The 20612-nt window shown below is 45.0% G+C and overlaps 2 protein-coding genes across 2 annotated transcripts in view; one reads left to right on the top strand and one right to left on the bottom strand.

The window, feature by feature from the left end:
* The window catches only part of LOC125231852 (netrin-B-like), a 326574-nt gene that overhangs the window by 221699 nt on the left and 84263 nt on the right, over nt 1–20612 (top strand).
* LOC125231849 lies at nt 17630–19028 on the bottom strand. Its single transcript, XM_048137427.1, has 2 exons — nt 18135–19028; nt 17630–17718 (listed from the first exon to the last, which is right to left on the bottom strand). Exons 1-2 carry the CDS (start codon nt 18744–18746, stop codon nt 17704–17706), a joined length of 627 nt encoding a protein of 208 aa, XP_047993384.1. The 5' UTR covers nt 18747–19028; the 3' UTR covers nt 17630–17703.

The raw sequence follows: 20612 nt of genomic DNA, 5'->3' as shown, positions 1-20612 counted from the left end.
TTCGACTTATTTCAATCGTTGGTCCACAACAACAATGCCTACACTGACGCGGAAAAGTTTAGGTATTTACTACTTTCGGTTAAAAACGAACCATTTAATTTAATTAAATCAATTCCCATAACGGAAAGTAATTATTCAATTGCGATCGATGTTCTAAAATCCCGTTATGACAACAAACGCATTATTGCGTCACAACATCTAGATAAATTATTCGATATCGATTCTTGTTCCGCGCGCTCATCAGTTGTTGCTATGCGAAATTTGCTTAATGTTTACCACGAAAATATTAAAGCACTTGAAGTTTTGGAGTTTCCGGTTAAAGAATGGGACTTCGTTCTGTTAAATTTATTATTACGTAAAATTCCCGTTAATACGCGAAAAGAATATGAACGTTCTTTAACCAACCCAAGTGAAATACCTAAAGTCCAAACCTTAATAACATTCTTAGAGCGCGAACTTACGGCGGAACAGATGATTACAGTTTCCTATATACAGTCCACAAAAAATAATTCCTTAAGTACAACAAATAAAAATAATTTAAATTCAAATCAAATTACACCTAAAAGGGTTTTTATCACGAATACTTCGCCAGACCAAACTCGACCGTATGTCGATACGAATAAGGTTCGATCTTGCGTGAAGTGCAAAGGCTTCCATTCACTTCACAAATGTTTAGAATTTTTAAATTTGTCTACTAAAGATAGATTCACATTTGTTCAAACAAATAACATTTGTTATAATTGTTTATGTTCCGGACATGACTTACGTAATTGTAAATCAAGTTTTAAGTGTCGTAAGTGCAATAAGAAGCACCACACCTTAATTCATTTAGATTCGGACCTTACGCGTACGCGACCCTTCCCGGCGAACAATGAAGCCGCGGAACTAGTTGCCGTCTCGCTCGCTCTAACGGAGCAGTCGCAGCCCGGCGCGGGCGCTGTCCCGAGCCCATCAGCTGTTCACGGCGTGAATCAAAATAATCTAGGTTTAGGTATTGAGCCTCATACGGTGTTACTGTCAACTGCGTTGGTTGACCTTTATTACGAAGGTAATAAAATTGCTACAATTCGTTGTATGTTAGACGGGGGCTCACAAGCAGCTCTTATTACTGAATCGTGTATGCAACGATTAAATTTACCGCGACGAAATGTCAGCGAGCCGTTGGTAGGTGTCGGTGATTTACCGCTCAACCCTAGGGGTACCTTCGTGTGCTCAATTTCGCCCAAGGGCAAACAAAGTCCAAGTATTCCTTTGGAGGCTACTATTTTGTCAAAATTAACCCGTCAAATGCCTAGTGTACCACTAGCACCGTACGGGGAATGGCCTCATTTGCAAGGGCTCGCTCTAGCCGACCCTGAATTTCATAAACCTCAGCCGGTTGACATGATACTCGGCGAGGACATTTTCATGGATGTCATTCGCGAGGGTATAGTCAGGGGTAAACCTGGCACACCCACCGCAATCAATAGTGTATTTGGTTATTTACTAGGGGTAAAGTCAACTTTACTTCTAATATTTCGACTCCACGCCATACTTGTTTTACGTCGTTCGACAACGACAATCTCGAGAAGTTTTGGGAGCTGGAGTCAGTTCCAGAGATGCGGAGTTACACTCCCGAAGAAAAGCTATGCGAATCCTTTTTCCAAAAGACGCATACGCGCGATGAGACAGGGCGATACATAGTTGCTCTGCCATTCAAGCCCGATGCACCGCCCCTCGGCGAGTCTCGGCAAATTGCTCTAGCACGTTTCCACAAACTGGAATACCGTCTAGAACGAAACCCCCAGCTGAAGGCGGAGTATCACGCGTGCCTCCAGGAGTATGTGGATCTTAACCACATGGAGCTCGCGGACGATAACCCCCGCTGGCGCGAGTTATTACATCCCGCACCACTCGGTGTCGAAGATTTCCGACACTACCCGAACTCGTGTTGTCTATGATGCTGGTTGTCGCACAACGAGTGGCTACGCGCTCAATGATGCGTTGCTAAAAGGGCCTAAGTTACACTTAGACATAGTAGATGTACTTCTAAAATTTCGAGTACATAAAGTTGCATTTTGTTCTGATATTAAACAAATGTATCGGAATATTCTTGTACGTGAGAGTGATAGGGACTTTCAGCGCATCCTGTGGCGCAAGTCGCCAGAGGAACCTCTGCGCGATTATAGGCTGCGTACCGTTACTTTTGGTATCAGTAGTTCCCCTTATCTCGCCTTGCGCACAATTAAACAGCTCGCGCATGACGAAGCCGAGCGTTTCCCGCTCGCCTCGCCAGTCCTCCTAAATGACGTGTTCGTCGACGATGTGGTGACCGGCGCAGATACCTTAGCCGAAGCCCTCAATCTGCAGCAGGAGCTGATAGGTATTTGTGCCACGGCCGGGTTCGAATTGCGAAAGTGGCAAAGTAACTCGCCAGCCATTCTCGCTGCCACGCGACCGACAGAGTTTCATGGTGAGCGGCGCGAAAATGTTCATTTTGCCGAAATGGAAAATGACAAAGGGGTCAAGGTCCTTGGACTTCAATGGAATCCAAGATCTGACGCATTTAGTTTCAAAGTTCAAAGTTCTTCGCAGGCCTGTACAAAGCGGGCGATTCTTTCCGAAATTGCAAAAATTTACGACCCCCTCGGGTTATTATCTCCGGTGACATTGTTTGCCAAACATTTAATTCAATTGCTATGGTTAGCCAAAATTTCCTGGGACTCAGAACCCCCTATCGATATTATTAACTCATGGACGAGTTTTATTAACGAGCTACCGCTCCTATCGCAAATTTCTTTTCCTCGTCATATTTTCAATACTGACGACTTCGATTCAATCGAAATTCACGGATTTGCCGACGCAAGCAAAATTGCATACGCAGCATGTGTTTATATACGTCTGACGGACAACACCGGGCGAGTTCAAACCTACTTAGTCATGGCTAAAAGTCGCGTTGCACCTCTTCGGGTATGCCTTACTATACCTAGAATGGAATTGATGGGTTGTGTAATCCTATCAAAATTAATTGAAAGAGTTATGCATCTTTACGGTGGTCATATTCACCCCGATCAAGTGTACGCATGGTCTGACAGTTCCGTCGTGCTCGCGTGGCTTCAGTCACCCCCGCACGAATGGAAAACGTTTGTCTCGAACCGCACTAGTGAGATTTTGTCCCGTGTCCCGGCGCGCTGTTGGCGTCACGTCCCGTCAGCTGATAACAGCGCTGACCCGGCGTCTCGCGGTCTGCTCCCCGCCGCGCTCGTACAAAATGACTTGTGGTTCCATGGTCCTACATGGCTCCAACAAAGTCGCGACTCCTGGCCTATACCAAAACCGGTGGTAAACACGAACGAGGAAAAACGCAATACACATGACTCGGCAAGTCTTAGTTATGCATGTGTGTCCACATTGCCTCCTTCCCCGGACGACGACACTCTTATAACGCGATTTTCGTCGCTAGGTAAATTAGTTCGCGTCACGGCAGTCATATTTCGTTTCTACAATAAATGCAGGAAACATAAACAAACATTCCCAAAGTACGTCACCGTACCAGAGTACAATTTTGCATTAAATCGACTAATATTGAGTACACAAACGCAAACATATGATTGTATGCACACTTTGACGTGTCAAATCGAAGCTGTATTAAACAGTCGTCCGCTCTGCGTTCTAAGTTCGGACTCCGCGGATCCTTTACCTCTTACGCCGGCCCATTTCTTAATCGGTGAGCCCTTAACGGCCCTACCGGACGTTTCTCTGATAGACGAGAACCCTAATCGTCTTACACGTTGGCGCTGGATACAGCAAGCTGTCCAGCATTTCTGGCGTCGATGGAGTCGTGAATATCTCCATCAACTGCAACAAAGTACAAAGTGGCTGCAAGACCGCGGTCCCGCCGTTCGTGAAGGTACTGTTGTTGTGGTATGCGACGACCACCTGCCGCCGCTGCAGTGGAAACTCGCGCGCGTTCATGCTGTCCATCCGGGCAGCGATCAAGTTATTCGCGTCGTAACATTGAAAAGCGGGAACACGTTGTTCAAACGACCTGTTGTGAAGGTCTGTCCCTTACCTTTAGAATAAACTTATACAATCGTTACGACTCTTAATGTTAAGTTAAATATAAGTTTCATAAAATATTTTGGTATACTTTCGTATGGTTTCTTTTTTTATTTTCTTTTAAAAGTCACTCCGTGTCTTTTAAGGTGAGCGGCATGTTCCGTCGAGGAACAGAGATTTTTAGTTTTAATTTCTTTTCTTGATATAGTTAAATAGTTATTTCATTTTCATACATACAAGGCAACACAATTTTGAAAGAATACTTGTTTCCATGTATATGTAGCACAGTTTTTTGGAGCTGGCAATTACAGAAGTCCCAAAGCGACTTTCCGGTGCCCCACCACGCCACCTGGCGGATATATAAAAAAAAACTCTCTCTTCGACCGTGCGAGCGCCATGATCTGCGCTCCCGTTATTACGAATTAAAAATAGTTATCGGTGCACCGGCGCGACATAAACGTGAAAATTGACATTCAAGTGATATCAAAACCCAGTGACCTAAGCTTCCGTTTATATGTGACAATCGTTTTAGTGTGAGGATTTTCCCAAAGTGTTTCCACGTGGCCCCACAAGCGCCTCTGGACAAATGTAAGTAGCCTCACCAATTAAACGCCGCTACAAAAACTGAAATTTATTCTCAAGTAGTACAGAATTCAATGTGAACAAAACCTGACCTTTAAGGTCCTTGTCCGTGATACGCGTTAAATTGGTCTGAGCGGCTTACCGGCGTGAAATCGACTCAGGCGCATCTCGTTCACTATTCTTATCGGCTTCTACGCCTGAGGCGAACCACTTTACATCGTACAGGATGCTCGAGAAAACTCATATTTTTTAGTGTGTTTTTAACTCCCGACGCAGAAACGACGGGGTACCTAATGTAAGTTTGACGTGTCTGTCTGCCTGTGGCATCGTAGCTCCCACGGATGAACCGATATTGATTTAGTGTTTTTTGTTTGAAGCTGAATTAGTCGGGAGTGTTCTTAGCCATGTGTCATGAAAATCGGTCCAAATCGGGGTTTTCTCAAAATTTTATTTTTTTGGTTAGTTACAGCGGGGTTACCATGACGTGCTAAAGCCGTTCAGTTTAGGTTGAGAGAGAGGGACGGAGCTATGTAACTGCTATAGCTGTGTCCCTTTCTCTCAACCTAAACTGAACGTCTTTAGTACGTCATGGTAACCCCCCTGATCATATGCGCGGACTGGCTCTTAACGTCAGTACTCAGATGCAGAGATGATGCCGATATGTTTGTAAAAGCGTTTTGGTAACTACGCTACAAGCCTTTCATTGGGAATCCCTAACGTAAGGACGACCCAATCGAGAGACTCTCCCTTTCGAACTGCAAGCCCATTCATTTGACTAGCCCTTACAAAAAACTAAGCAAAACAATAAAGCTAGCCCTGTGCATTGGCTTAGCGCTATCCGATACGGCTTGCAAGCCTTTAATAAGGGTTACCCTTATTTTAAGCGCTATTTATAAGGCTTTCCCTTTTGTTAAAGCGTAGTCGAGCCTTGCGTAAAAGAGACAGGATTATGAATCTAAGCTATTGTAAGAACAGGAAGGAAAATGCGCTGTTGCCACTCCGCACTATGCGCCCCATTTTTAATTTTGCAACGAAACATGTTTTCGTTGGATAAAAGTAGAACACGGCTAGAAATTATTGTTAATGAACTGGGAGACAAGGAAGTGATGGATCGCCTGATGGTAAATGATCATCGTCGCCCATAGATCAGTATGTACGTTCGTACGTATGAATGTATGTAGGTATGTATGAATGTATGTAGGTATGTATGTATGAATATAATTATGTAAATATGTATGTATGCATGTAAATATACAGTGTTGGGCGAAAATCAATACAATTAACCATTAACATTACACATTGAAAACGTTAATTGCCAACATAAAAACAAGCCGTTTTCGTCATCCAACTCGCCTTGATGAGTTAATTGGGTGAGCAGTTCCTAAGATAGAGCTGATGCTGAACCCTGGCTTTTCCCAGGGGAACGCGGGTTTGGTTTAACATAGGCAAGCGCTGTTTTCGTCATCGGACTTGTTTTGATGAGTACTTGAGTGAGCAGTAACCAAGGTAGAGCTGATGCTGAACCCTGGCTATTCCTAGGGGAACGCGGGTTTGGAGTAACATAGGCAAGCGCTGTTTTCGTCATCGGACTTGTCTTGATGAGTACTTGAGTGAGCAGTAACCAAGGTAGAGCTGATGCTGAACCCTGGCTACTCCTAAGGGAACTCGGGTTTCGTGCAACATAGGCAAACGCTGTTTTCTTCATCGGACTTGTATTGATGAGTACTTGAGTGAGCAGTAACCAAGGTAGAGCTAATGCTGAACCCTGGCTTTTCCCAGGGGAACGCGGGTTTGGAGTAACATAGGCAAGCGCTGTTTTCTTCACCGGACTTGTCTTGGTGAGTACTTGAGTGAGCAGTAACCAAGGTAGAGCTGATGCTGAACCCTGGCTTTTCCCAGGGGAACGCGGGTTTGGAGTAACATAGGCAAGCGCTGTTTTCTTCACTGGACTTGTCTTGGTGAGTACTTGTGTGAGCAGTAACCAAGGTAGAGCTGATGCTGAACCCTGGCTATTCCTAGGGGAACGCGGGTTTGGAGTAACATAGGCAAGCGCTGTTTTCGTCATCGAACTTGTCTTGATGAGTACTTGAGTGAGCAGTAACCAAGGTAGAGCTGATGCTGAACCCTGGCTATTCCTAAGGGAACTCGGGTTTCGTGCAACATAGGCAAACGCTGTTTTCGTCATCGGACTGGTCTTGATGAGTACTTGAGTGAGCAGTAACCAAGGTAGAGCTGATGCTGAACCCTGGCTTTTCCCAGGGGAACGTGGGTTTGGTGTAACATAGGCAAGCGCTGTTTTCGTCATCGGACTTGTTTTGATGAGTACTTGTGTGAGCAGTAACCAAGGTAGAGCTGATGCTGAACCCTGGCTACTCCTAAGGGAACTCGGGTTTCGTGCAACATAGGCAAACGCTGTTTTCTTTATCGGACTTGTATTGATGAGTACTTGAGTGATCAGTAACCAAGGTAGAGCTGATGCTGAACCCTGGCTTTTCCCAGGGGAACGCGGGTTTGGAGTAACATAGGCAAGCGCTGTTTTCTTCACCGGACTTGTCTTGGTGAGTACTTGAGTGAGCAGTAACCAAGGTAGACCTGATGCTGAACCCTGGCTTTTCCCAGGGGAACGCGGGTTTGGAGTAACATAGGCAAGCGCTGTTTTCTTCACCGGACTTGTCTTGGTGAGTACTTGTGTGAGCAGTAACCAAGGTAGAGCTGATGCTGAACCCTGGCTATTCCTAGGGGAACGCGGGTTTGGAGTAACATAGGCAAGCGCTGTTTTCGTCATCGAACTTGTCTTGATGAGTACTTGAGTGAGCAGTAACCAAGGTAGAGCTGATGCTGAACCCTGGCTATTCCTAAGGGAACTCGGGTTTCGTGCAACATAGGCAAACGCTGTTTTCGTCATCGGACTGGTCTTGATGAGTACTTGAGTGAGCAGTAACCAAGGTAGAGCTGATGCTGAACCCTGGCTTTTCCCATGGGAACGCGGGTTTGGTGTAACATAGGCAAGCGCTGTTTTCGTCATCGGACTTGTTTTGATGAGTACTTGAGTGAGCAGTAACCAGAGTAGAGCTGATGCTGAACCCTGGCTATTCCTAGGGGAACTCGGGTTTCGTGCAACATAGGCAAACGCTGTTTTCGTCATCGGATTTGTCTTGATGAGTACTTGAGTCAGCAGTAACCAAGGTAGAGCTAATGCTGAACCCTGGCTATTCCTAGGGGAACTCGGGTTTCGTGCAACATAGGTAAACGCTGTTTTTGTCAGCGGACTTGTCTTGATGAGTACTGGTAAAGCTGATATTGAACTCTGGCTGTACCTAGGGGAACTTAGGTTTGGTGCAACATAGACAAACCCGGTTTCCGTTATAGGCCCTGCCTTTATGAGGACTTGGGTGCGCAGTACCCAAGCCAGTGCTGTAGCTGAGACCTGGTGGTACCGGTGCAATATAAATAAACGCTGTTTTCTGTTCATAGTATGTTTCGTGTGAAATATCTTAGACTCGTCTTTATGACTGGTACTTGGTTGAGTTGAGTAGTACCATAGAATCTGTCAAACTATTTCTGTTGATTGTTGTGAATTCTATGAAGATCGTTTGAAACAGAAATACTTTTCTGGTGGCAATCAAGCATACAGCCCGTCTGATAGTAAATAGTTACCGCAGTCTATGGACGCTTGGAACTCCAGTATTCTCTTTATTCCCTGTGTTACTATTAGTGAAATCGATTGTACTTAATTTTGATATTCAAATGGATATACATACGTATTTTTTTAGACATAAATAAAGTGTTTTATGTATGGCAAATTAATAAATTTGTTCTAACTACTTGATGTTAATATTCACTTCTGGTAGGATTTTTGTTCAGTTAATATTATGTTTTATGCCTAACTTGACATTGCATGAAATATTTCTATATTATAATGCACCGAAACCAGAGTTGCCCTAGATACCGCCAGGGCTCAGCTACAACGCTGTCTTGGCTATTGCGCACCCAAGTCCTCGTCAAGACAAGTCCGATGACGCAAACAGAGTTTGCCTATGTTACACCAAACCCGAGTTCCCCTAGGTACAGCCAGGTTTCAGCATCAGCTCTATCTCGGGTACAGCTCACCCAAATACTCATTAAGACAAGTCCAATGACGAAAACAGCGTTTGCCTGTGTTACACTAAACCCGAGTTCCCCTAGGTGCAAACAGAGTTCAGCATCAGCTACACTTCGGGTACTGCTCACTCAAGTACTCATCAAGACAAGTCCGATGACGAAAACAGCGTTTGCCTGTGTTACACTAAACCCGAGTTCCCCTAGGTGCAGCCAGGGTTCAGCATCAGCGGGACTTTGGGTATTGCTCACTTGAGTAGTCATCAAGACAAGTCCGATGACGAAAACAGCGTTTGCCTGTGTTACTCTAAACCCGAGTTCCCCTAGGTGCAGCCAGGGTTCTGCATCAGCTGGACTTTGGGTATTGCTTACTCGAGTACTGATCAAGACAAGTCCGATGACGAAAACATCGTTTGCCTGTGTTACACTAAACCCGATTTCCCCTAGGTGCAGCCAGGGTTCAGCATCAACTGGACTTCGGGTACTGCTCACTCGAGTACTCATCAAGACAAGTCCGATGACGAAAACAGCGTTTGCCTGCGTTACACTAAACCCGAGTTCCCATAGGTGCAGCCAAGGTTCAGCATCAGCTGGACTTCGGGTACTGCTCACTCGAGTACTCATCAAGACAAGTCCGATGACGAAAACAGCGTTTGCCTGTGTTACACTAAACCCGAGTTCCCCTAGGTGCAGCCAGGGTTCAGCATCAACTGGACTTCGGGTACTGCTCACTCGAGTACTCATCAAGACAAGTCCGATGACGAAAACAGCGTTTGCCTGCGTTACACTAAACCCGAGTTCCCATAGGTGCAGCCAGGGTTCAGCATCAGCTGGACTTTGGGTACTGCTCACTCGAGTACTCATCAAGACAAGTCCGATGACGAAAACAGCGTTTGCCTGTGTTACACTAAACCCGAGTTCCCCTAGATGCAGCCAGGGTTCAGCATCAGCTGGACTTCGGGTACTGCTCACTCGAGTACTCATCAAGACAAGTCCGATGACGAAAACAGCGTTTGCCTGTGTTACACTAAACCCGAGTTCCCCTAGATGCAGCCAGGGTTCAGCATCAGCTGGACTTCGGGTATTGCTCACTCGAGTACTCATCAAGACAAGTCCGATGACGAAAACAGCGTTTGCCTGTGTTTCACTAAACCTGAGTTCCCCTAGGTGCAGCCAAGGTTCAGCATCAGCTGGACTTCGGGTACTGCTCACTCGAGTACTCATCAAGACAAGTCCGATGACGAAAACAGCGTTTGCCTGTGTTACACTAAACCCGAGTTCCCATAGGTGCAGCCAGGGTTCAGCATCAGCTGGACTTTGGGTACTGCTCACTCGAGTACTCATCAAGACAAGTCCGATGACGAAAACAGCGTTTGCCTGTGTTACACTAAACCCGAGTTCCCCTAGATGCAGCCAGGGTTCAGCATCAGCTGGACTTCGGGTACTGCTCACTCGAGTACTCATCAAGACAAGTCCGATGACGAAAACAGCGTTTGCCTGTGTTTCACTAAACCCGAGTTCCCCTAGGTGCAGCCAAGGTTCAGCATCAGCTGGACTTCGGGTACTGCTCACTCGAGTACTCATCAAGACAAGTCCGATGACGAAAACAGCGTTTGCCTGTGTTACACTAAACCCGAGTTCCCCTAGGTGCAGCCAGGGTTCAGCATCAACTGGACTTCGGGTACTGCTCACTCGAGTACTCATCAAGACAAGTCCGATGACGAAAACAGCGTTTGCCTGCGTTACACTAAACCCGAGATCCCATAGGTGCAGCCAGGGTTCAGCATCAGCTGGACTTTGGGTACTGCTCACTCGAGTACTCATCAAGACAAGTCCGATGACGAAAACAGCGTTTGCCTGTGTTACACTAAACCCGAGTTCCCCTAGATGCAGCCAGGGTTCAGCATCAGCTGGACTTCGGGTACTGCTCACTCGAGTACTCATCAAGACAAGTCCGATGACGAAAACAGCGTTTGCCTGTGTTACACTAAACCCGAGTTCCCCTAGATGCAGCCAGGGTTCAGCATCAGCTGGACTTCGGGTATTGCTCACTCGAGTACTCATCAAGACAAGTCCGATGACGAAAACAGCGTTTGCCTGTGTTTCACTAAACCTGAGTTCCCCTAGGTGCAGCCAAGGTTCAGCATCAGCTGGACTTCGGGTACTGCTCACTCGAGTACTCATCAAGACAAGTCCGATGACGAAAACAGCGTTTGCCTGTGTTACACTAAACCCGAGTTCCCATAGGTGCAGCCAGGGTTCAGCATCAGCTGGACTTTGGGTACTGCTCACTCGAGTACTCATCAAGACAAGTCCGATGACGAAAACAGCGTTTGCCTGTGTTACACTAAACCCGAGTTCCCCTAGATGCAGCCAGGGTTCAGCATCAGCTGGACTTCGGGTACTGCTCACTCGAGTACTCATCAAGACAAGTCCGATGACGAAAACAGCGTTTGCCTGTGTTTCACTAAACCCGAGTTCCCCTAGGTGCAGCCAAGGTTCAGCATCAGCTGGACTTCGGGTACTGCTCACTCGAGTACTCATCACGACAAGTCCGATGACGAAAACAGCGTTTGCCTGTGTTACACTAAACCCGAGTTCCCCTAGGTGCAGCCAGGGTTCAGCATCAGCTGGACTTCGGGTACTGCTCACTCGAGTACTCATCAAGACAAGTCCGATGTCGAAAACAGCGTTTGCCTGTGTTACACTAAACCCGAGTTCCCCTAGGTACAGCCAGGGTTCAGCATCAGCTGGACTTCGGATACTGCTCACTCGAGTACTCATCAAGACAAGTCCGATGACGAAATCAGCGTTTGCCTGTCTTACACTAAACCCGAGTTCCCCTAGGTGCAGCCAGGGTTCAGCATCAGCTAGACAAGACATCGGGTACTCATCAAGACAAGTCCGATAAAAAAAAGCGGCCAAGAGCGTGTCGGGCCACGCTTAGTGTAGGGTTCCGAAGTTTTCCATATGTTTCTCAAAAACTATCAAGTTCAAAACAATTTTCCTAGAAAGTCTTTACAAAGTTCTACTTTTGTGATTTTTTTCATATTTTTTAAACTTGTGGTTCAAAAGTTAGAGGGGGGGGGGACGCACTTTTTTTCCTTTAGGAGCGATTATTTCCGAAAATATTAATATTATCAAAAAGCAATCTTAGTAAACCCTTTATTCATTCTTAAATACCTATCCAACAATATATCACACGTTGGGGTTGGAATGAAAAATATTATCAGCCCCTACTTTACATGTAGGGGGGGTACCCAAATTTTTTTTTTCCATTTTTTATTTTTGCACTCTTTTGGCGTGATTGATATACATATTGGGACCAAATTTCAGCTTACTAGTTCTAACGGTTACTGAGATTATCCGCGGACGGACGGACGGACGGACAGACAGACATGGCGAAACTATAAGGGTTCCTAGTTGACTACGGAACCCTAAAAAGCAGCGTTTGCCTGTGTTACACCTGAGTAAAGAAGGAGCCTATCATAACTATAAGTATTTGGTATTGAAAATTGAACCTTATTTTATCTACAGCCGTTTCCATCAAACAGAAACGCGCAAATATCACACACAGTGCCACCGTAGGTAACGATCGTATGTTATTTCGTTCGGAGTAATGTGTGCTTTATGAGCGAGGTACAGGATTTAAACTCGCACGATATGCTATAAGGGAAAGCAAATAAAACCCAGTATAAGGCTTACCCTTATGGCGTTAGGCTGAGCCGATGATAAGGGTTTTGAAAGGGTATTGGGCTATTTTAGGTAAGCGCTTTCGTTAGGGCTTTAAAAGCAAAATGAAAGGGTATCGCGTCAAAAGGGTAGGGTAAGTTAAGTCTAACGAAATACCCATACAAAACCCCGTATAAGGGATAGCGGGCCGGTCCCTGTTCTAAAGGTGTTGAGAAGCGCGATTATTTTGAATACAACTAATTTAAAATAATTATTGAATCGACGGTTGTATTCACGTTATTTTATGTCGCAGCAATTGCGATTTAAAATAACGTGAGTACAACCGTCGATGCATAAATTATTTGAATATGTCTCACGAAAGTTTAACGTGTATAACAACTAATTTCCCCGTGTCCTTGACCACCTTTCCTCCCGTGGGCGTCGTAGAAGTCGATTGTGTCGATTTCTTTCAACCTCTTGATTGTTAACAGTAGCACTGAAACTTTAGCAGTTCATTTAGGTAGGTACTCTGCCTAGCCCTTTAGTGAATACAGGCATGAATACATACATGAGCATGAGTATATATAATATAACTCTATTTAAGCTACCTACTAAAATAAAAATAATCTACTTCTTTAATATTTGTAAGCAAGTATCGCATTAAGTAGGGTTAGTTACTCTTTTCCAGAGTATTATGTGCTTCTAGTAGATTCCTACAGGTGCGTTATTAATTGTTGCCAGGTATCTACTGGGTATCAGGTTACACTGGAACTTTGAGACCTAAGTAATACAATTATTGAATATTGTTGAGACAGTGCTGTGGAGCCGTGAAATCAAGTCAGGCGCATCGCATCCGTCAACGAAGCCGATTCAGTTTCCCCGATGTCACGGCTCGTTCATTGAGGACATTAGTCTGTTAGTCACATTCACAGTACTAACATAGTGTGAGAAATCAGAAAAGTGTAGGTACGGCCACCCGTAAAAATATTTTTCAGTACAGAAGGTGTTTTTTTTACGCACTAGTGCGAGAAGTGGTTTATTATATGCCAGGTCGAAACTTCGGAGGCTCATCTGTACTGAAAAACGTCGTACGATACACGTGCGAAAAGGAAATTCGTAACTCGTGTCGATTTAAAACACTCCCTTCGGTCGTGTTTTAATTTATCGCCACTCGTTTCGAACTTCCTTTTTTTACGCACTTGTATCGTAATGTACTATTACACAACAAAGGCAGAAAATAGTTATTTGTTATACAAGGGGGCAAAGTTGTATTTTAACGCCGAGTGTGGAATTGAAAAACGAGCAAGTGAAAGGATTCTATAGTTGAACCACGAGCGAAGCGAGTGGTTCGAGAATAGAATCCTGAACTTGCGAGTTTTTTAACACACGAGAAGTAAAATACATTTGCACCCGAGTGTAACACAAAATTTTTCCCCTCACTATTATAGCGAGGAAACTACAACGCAAAAAATGCGTTTATCACTGCTTCCACTGTTCCACAGGTGGTAAATCATCTTTATTACTAGATTCACCTACTTTTATGAATTTTAAAGCAGTTAATTTGACTTTATTCAAGGTTAAATTACTTTACCCACTAGTGGATAAAATGCGTTTTTACCCGCTGGTATTGAAGGACAAAACACGTGTTTCCGAGCTAGTGAGGGGAAAATAATCTGACACGATTATATACATTTTTCTGCCATAAAGCGGTGGTCCCATTTCTTGAAGCTACAAGTTACAATTTACAAGCGGCAGTCAATGTCTAATATGACAAGTTGGAAAGAGACTTCCACTTGTAACTTTCAGTTTTGAGAAATGGCCCGGCGTCACATATTTTAGCCCCTTTTTATAAATAACCTAATTATTCAATTTTTAATCTTTAGTGCACAGTAAAATAATTACACAAATACAAAAGGCGGACCTAATGCTACATGGCATTCTCTACCAGTCAACCTTGGAGCCAAACAGAGAAGAAAAGTTGGTGCGGCGTATGAAAAAACACTACAAGACTAGATTTTAGTGTTTCTACCAAGTTAATAGTAAATTAAGGCTTTTATAATTAATTCCTCTTGAATAAGTAAGGTTTCAAGCTATACTGGCAGCTTATTGGAGATAACCGCGCCGTGAAATCAACTCATGCGCAGTCAGCGTCGATTCAGTTTCCCCGATGTCACGGCTCGTTCATTGAGGACATTAGTCTTTTAGTTACAGTACTGATGGCGATGTGAGAAAACTCCAGCCATTATGGATTACGTTGTACCTATTTATTAAGAAAGTAATTGAATTTCTCCATTTTGAAGTTTACACCGAACGATTAGCAACAGTTTTCTGAATTACATCGAACATTAATTTATCCACCGATGAAATTCCCATTGAAGAGTAGCATTGAAATATAAAGCTTAATAAGTTCGAAACTTTGCTCCGCTTGGATCTACTTTGCTTCAATAAAAATACTGAAAATAGCCAAGGATCCAATTATTAACGAAGTTCTTTCAATTATTTGTTTAGTGGTTAGTGAGAAATAGGTATGCCTAGGGGTTGATATCGACTAAGGGTTGCAGGTTCAGGAATAAGACACGTCCGTTCGCTAGGATATTTAATCGAGACAAAGGAATCTATTTCTACCCACCTATATGTTACATACATATATTGTTGGCTAGTACTTCCTCCCCCCTTACTGTCTCGGCCCCCACCTCACCCAGGTCCGTCGAACCACCAGCATGCACCTCGGGAGTCTCTAATTGGCCATCAGCTTGCTCATCACCGTCGGCCTCCTGCTCCGAAGGACACGGAATGCTAGATAGAGCTGATCTGCGCCTTATTTGATCTACATGTCTAACTAGAAGTCGCCCGTCTCCGTTGTCTAGGGTATACCTACGTGACCCTTCCTTGCCTACTACTGTACCCTTGATCCATTTATCGGCACCGGTATAATTTCGCGCCCAAACAGTATCACCGGTTGCCAAGTTCCGCTCCGGGATGGCGCTCTTCGCGGCCTGGACCTGGCGGCGTTGCGCGTCACGTACCCGGTCTTCCAACCCGCTCTCGCTACGTAATAAGTCTAACCTTGATCGTAAATTTCGTTTTTGTAAAAGCATTGCTGGAGTTTCACCTGTGGTACTATGTACGCTATTCCTGTAAGCTAGAAGGTAAGTTTGTAACGCTATGTCTACATCTACCCCGTCCCTAAACGCTTTCTTTATGGCCCGTTTACACAGCTTCACGGCTTGTTCCACGGCCCCGTTGGACGCCGGATGGTACACAGGTGAAAAAGCTTGTTCAATGCCATTCTGGGTCAAGAATTGTTTGAATTCTGTACTTGTAAAGGGGGGTCCTTGATCTGAAACCACGACCGACGGCAAACCAAAGCGAGCGAATGTCGCCCTTAGTTCCTTAATTACAGCGGACGAGTTTGTGCGTGACATTTCAAACGCCTCAACCCATTTGGAGCTCGAGTCGATAAGAATCAAGTAAGTCTTGCCTTTATATTGTAGGAAATCTACGTGAATCCGGGTCCAAGGCCGCGTAGCGTAGATCCATGGACTCGGCGTGGCCCGTGGTGGTGCGACGGCCTCCAACGCACAAGTCTCGCAACCCCTACTTAACGCCTCAACATCCGCGTCTATGTTGGGCCACCACACGTAACTTCGCGCCAGTGATTTCATTTTAATGATACCCATATGACTGATATGTAACTGTTTCAGTATTTTTTCACGCAATGAATTAGGAATGGTCATACGATATCCCCACATCAAACACCCACGGTCAACATATAACTCGTGCCGTCTTGAAAAGTACGGCTCCAGCTCCTTGTCTGGACAACTTGACGGCCACCCTGATTGCGCGTACCCGATTACCCTACTCACTACTCTATCTTTCGCTGCCGCGACCCGTACATCATTATTAGTTACCGGAAGGAAGCTCTCGACGAAATTTATGTACGTAACTTCTTCATGACCGCCCGATGCCCTCTCTCCCGTCTGCGGCAATCTTGAGAGCGCGTCCGCACAATTCTTTTTCGATGCGACATATTCAATTTGATAGTCGTACCCCGACAAGAGCACCGCCCATCGTTGAATGCGAGAAGCTGCCATTACCGGAATTCCGACTTTATCTCCAAAAATGTACGTCAGGGGCTTGTGATCAGTTCGTAATATGAATTTACGTCCGTACAGGTATTGGTGAAACTTACGAATTCCGTATATGATAGCTAGCGCCTCCCGGTCTATTTGCGCGTACGCGCGCTCCGCCGCTGTAAGGGTACGCGAGGCGTAGGCCACGGGCCGCTCTCCGTGCTCTGTGACATGCGATATCACCGCAGCGACCCCTACTCCAGACGCGTCACATGTGAGCACCAGTGGCAATTCTTCTGAGTAGTGTGTTAGCACTTGACTCGATCCGAGTGCCCTCTTGATTTCATCGAAAGCTGCCTGACACTCTTTATCCCACAAGAACCTAACTCCGCTTTTTAATAAATTATATAATGGCGCCATTATACTACTAACATTACCGACGAATTTCGCGTAATACATTACCATGCCTATAAACGCCCTTAACTCCGATACGTTACGCGGCGCCGGCGCGGCCTCGATGGCTTTAACTTTTTCCGGGCAAGTATGTATGCCGTCTTCACTTATTACGTGCCCTAGATAATTAATCGATTTAGCGAAAAATGCACATTTCTCTTTTTTGACGCGCAACCCGTATGCTTGCAACCGCTCAAACACTTTAACTAAATTATCAATATGCGATTCCGTATCACTACCCGTGATAATCACATCGTCAAGGAATACCCCTACGTGGGGCAAGTCCGCAAACATTTGCTCTAAACGCCTCTGAAATATTCCTGGGCTCGAAGACAGCCCATATACTAGCCGGTTATATCTGAATAACCCCTTATGAGTGTTAATCACAGTATATTTTCGAGAATCGTCCAGCTCAAATTGTGCGTAAGCCTGGGATAAGTCGATTTTGCTAAACCGCTTTCCCCCGTACAAGCGTGCTAACAAATCCTCTACCCTAGGTAACGGATATCGGTCGACTTCTAGCATTCTATTTAACGTCAATTTATAATCAGCACAAATTCTAACATTACCGTCCTTCTTCACTACCGGGACGATGGGAGTCGCCCAGTCGGAGCGGTCGACGGGGGTGAGCACGCCGTCGCGCACCAGCTGGTCCAGCGCGCGCTCCACCGGCGCGCGCAGCGCGTACGCCAGCGGCCGCGCGCGCAGGAACACCGGCCGCGCGCCCTCCCGCAGGTGGATGCTCACGCGACCGCCGGTGAACCGCCCCAAACCATCCGCGAACACGTCACAAAATCTGGAACTGAAATCCGCCAAGTTAAACTCATTTTCATTTATCTCTGTACTATTAACATCGCAAGGTTTGCATGGCGTAGGTATTGACACATTTAATTCCGCCAACCATTGCCTACCTATCAAAACCGATTTGGCGTTTTCAATTACAAACATCTCCAAATATTTATGTCTATCTTTATATTTTACAAGCGGCTTTACTACACCCACCGGTTTCACAAGCTCTCCTGTATAATAACGTAATCTTACATTACTATCATATAGCATTAACTGCGGAAACAATTGTTCGTACACTTTTTTGCTGATGCAAGATATTGCACTACCTGTATCACATTCCATCTCAAGGTCAATGCCCTGCACATTTATTTTCATAAAAATAGGTTTGTAATCCGCGGCTCTAATGTTATTAACATATATAATAATTACCTCGTCACTCATGTCACTGTCCTCACTATATGTTTCACCCTGCCGGACCATGTTCTTCACCTCCATGCTGTGAGTATCCACCATTAACGGACACACTCGCTGCAAGTGTCCCTGCTTGTTGCATACTTTGCACACATAACGCGCGAACCGACAGGTTTCCGTGCCGTGTGTCCCGCCGCAAGCGTTACAGTGTGCGTCACGCCGTTTTCCCACCGACGCCGCCGTCCCCGCCTGCCAACCGCTGACGCGGCCGCCCCGGCCTGCGCTGGCGCCTCGCTCTGCGCCCCGCGGTTGCCATGGTCCCCGCGCGCCGTCCTTCCTACGCCGTGACGTACTCGCCGCTATCGCTTGACATGACGCCACCGTGCTTGTCCCGTCGCTAGCAGGCTTTCGAGACCCATCAACCATCGCGGCGTCCTTCTCGGCTGCTTCCATACTAACTGCCAGATTAAAAGCCTTTGCGAAGTCTAGCTTATCCTCAGCAAAAAGCCTCTGCCGAACGGTCTCGCTGTGAATTCCGCATACAAACTGATCCCTCAAACTATCTTCTAGCCACGTTCCAAAGTCACACGTCTTAGACATTCTTTTTAAAACTGCCACGTAATTAGACATCGATTCGCTATCTCCCTGCTTCCTATGTCTAAATTTATAACGTTCTGCCAGTACACTGGGTTTAGGTTGTAAATGTTTTTCTAAAATGGTGGTCAATTCGGTGAAAGTCTTTGAAGTAGGTTTATCTGGCGTACACAAGTTTACTAAGAGTTCATAACACTCGGCACCAATCACGGTCACTAAAGTAGGCACTTGCAACTCAGTTTTAATGTTGTTACACAAGAAATACTGTTCAAGCCGTTCTACATATAACCGCCAATTGTCCGACGCGATCTTAAACTCGCCTATCTTGCCGATTGACATTGTTGTCTTTTTTTTTTTCACAACGCGCACACCAAAGGTCCGATAACTCGTCGCCACTGAGAAATAGGTATGCCTAGGGGTTGATATCGACTAAGGGTTGCAGGTTCAGGAATAAGACACGTCCGTTCGCTAGGATATTTAATCGAGACAAAGGAATCTATTTCTACCCACCTATATGTTACATACATATATTGTTGGCTAGTACCCACATACATCACAGTTAGATATACATATTTCCTTCTCGGCAAATAAACAGACACGGAAAGGTGGCTCTTTTATTTTTATTTCGTATAATTTATTTATTATCTCTTATAAGTGACCTAAATGACGTTTGTGAAATTTAATAGCAGATGAGGTGATAATGCCTTAGCGCGTGCTGAATTGTAAGAAATTGAAAAAAACAAATTTCAAGTCGATACCATAAGTAGTTGTTGAGATATTTAGAAATGTGACAGACAAACAGACGGACAGAGCGTCGCCATAAAGGTTCCTTTTGTACCTTTTTGGCACGGAACCCTAAAAACACCAATGACAATGACAGTTGACATCGCTTTTTTTTATTTCATCTTATCCTATCTTCAAAAAAACTTGACCTACCCAATTTTGTGTGTCTATACTATATTTCAGTTTTCTGGCACTAATGAGCAGTGATAATATTATAATAGTAAACTACGGATGGCCACACAAACAGGCATAGCGTATCTACGAAAGCTCCTAGTAGGTATGCTTCGGCGCCCTAGTGACCTGTCTCATTGTCCTTAAGTGAATTATGTAATAGCCTATGACACGACGCACAAGGCGCCTATATTTTCGAATGAAAAGGTTACTGCGACGGCATTCAGCCTAATTTTGTCAACTCGGTCACTGGCCGAATGCATCGAGCCATTAATCAGTTTTATGTAGGGTACACATTGCCGATAATAATTATATTATTTAGAGTGTAAGGTAGAAGACTTAGAATGGGTATGGGAAACGATCGGGCTGTTAAGAGAGCGTTCTTGGGTCGACCGGCTGGTGGCCGTCCGGCGGGTTGACTCAGGTATCGCTGGGAGGACAGTGTGGTGCCGGATGCTGCTTCAAGTCAATGACTGGCAAGAAGCTGCGCAGGATCGGGATAGGTGCCGATCTCTCGTTTCGGAGGCCAAGATTCACTCTGGATCACTGAGCCAATATAGTTATTTAGTAAGGTAGAAGTAACGAAAGAAAAATTGTAACTTGAAGCTACAAGTTACAATTTACAAGCGGTAGTCAATGTCTAATATGACAAGTTGGAAAGAGACTTCCGCTTGTAACTTTCAGTTTTGAGAAATGGGCCTAAGGTAGAACAGGTAGAAATACTTAGGGACACTGAATACACGAGATAGATTCTTCACACATCTCTTTTTTACACTAAATAACATACATATCAATAATTTTTAAAACAAGTCTCAAGACGAATCAAAAAGAGATAAGGGGAAATAAGCCAATAAAATAGTCGATCATAAGAACCTGATGCTAACATGACAACTGACCCGATATACGCCGCTTTACGAATTTTAGAGTGTTAAGAGAGGTGAGTCAAAT

Source organism: Leguminivora glycinivorella, chromosome 12 (assembly GCF_023078275.1).
Source record: "Leguminivora glycinivorella isolate SPB_JAAS2020 chromosome 12, LegGlyc_1.1, whole genome shotgun sequence".
Classification (NCBI taxonomy): Eukaryota; Metazoa; Arthropoda; class Insecta; order Lepidoptera; family Tortricidae; genus Leguminivora; species Leguminivora glycinivorella.
Note: the sequence above shows the minus strand (reverse complement) of the source record. Positions and strands in the feature narration are given on the sequence as shown.

What these genes read in the sequence shown, in the direction of transcription:
- LOC125231849 (XM_048137427.1), bottom strand. Translation starts at nt 18,746, where the DNA reads ATGTCTAATTACGTGGCAGTTTTAAAAAGAATGTCTAAGACGTGTGAC.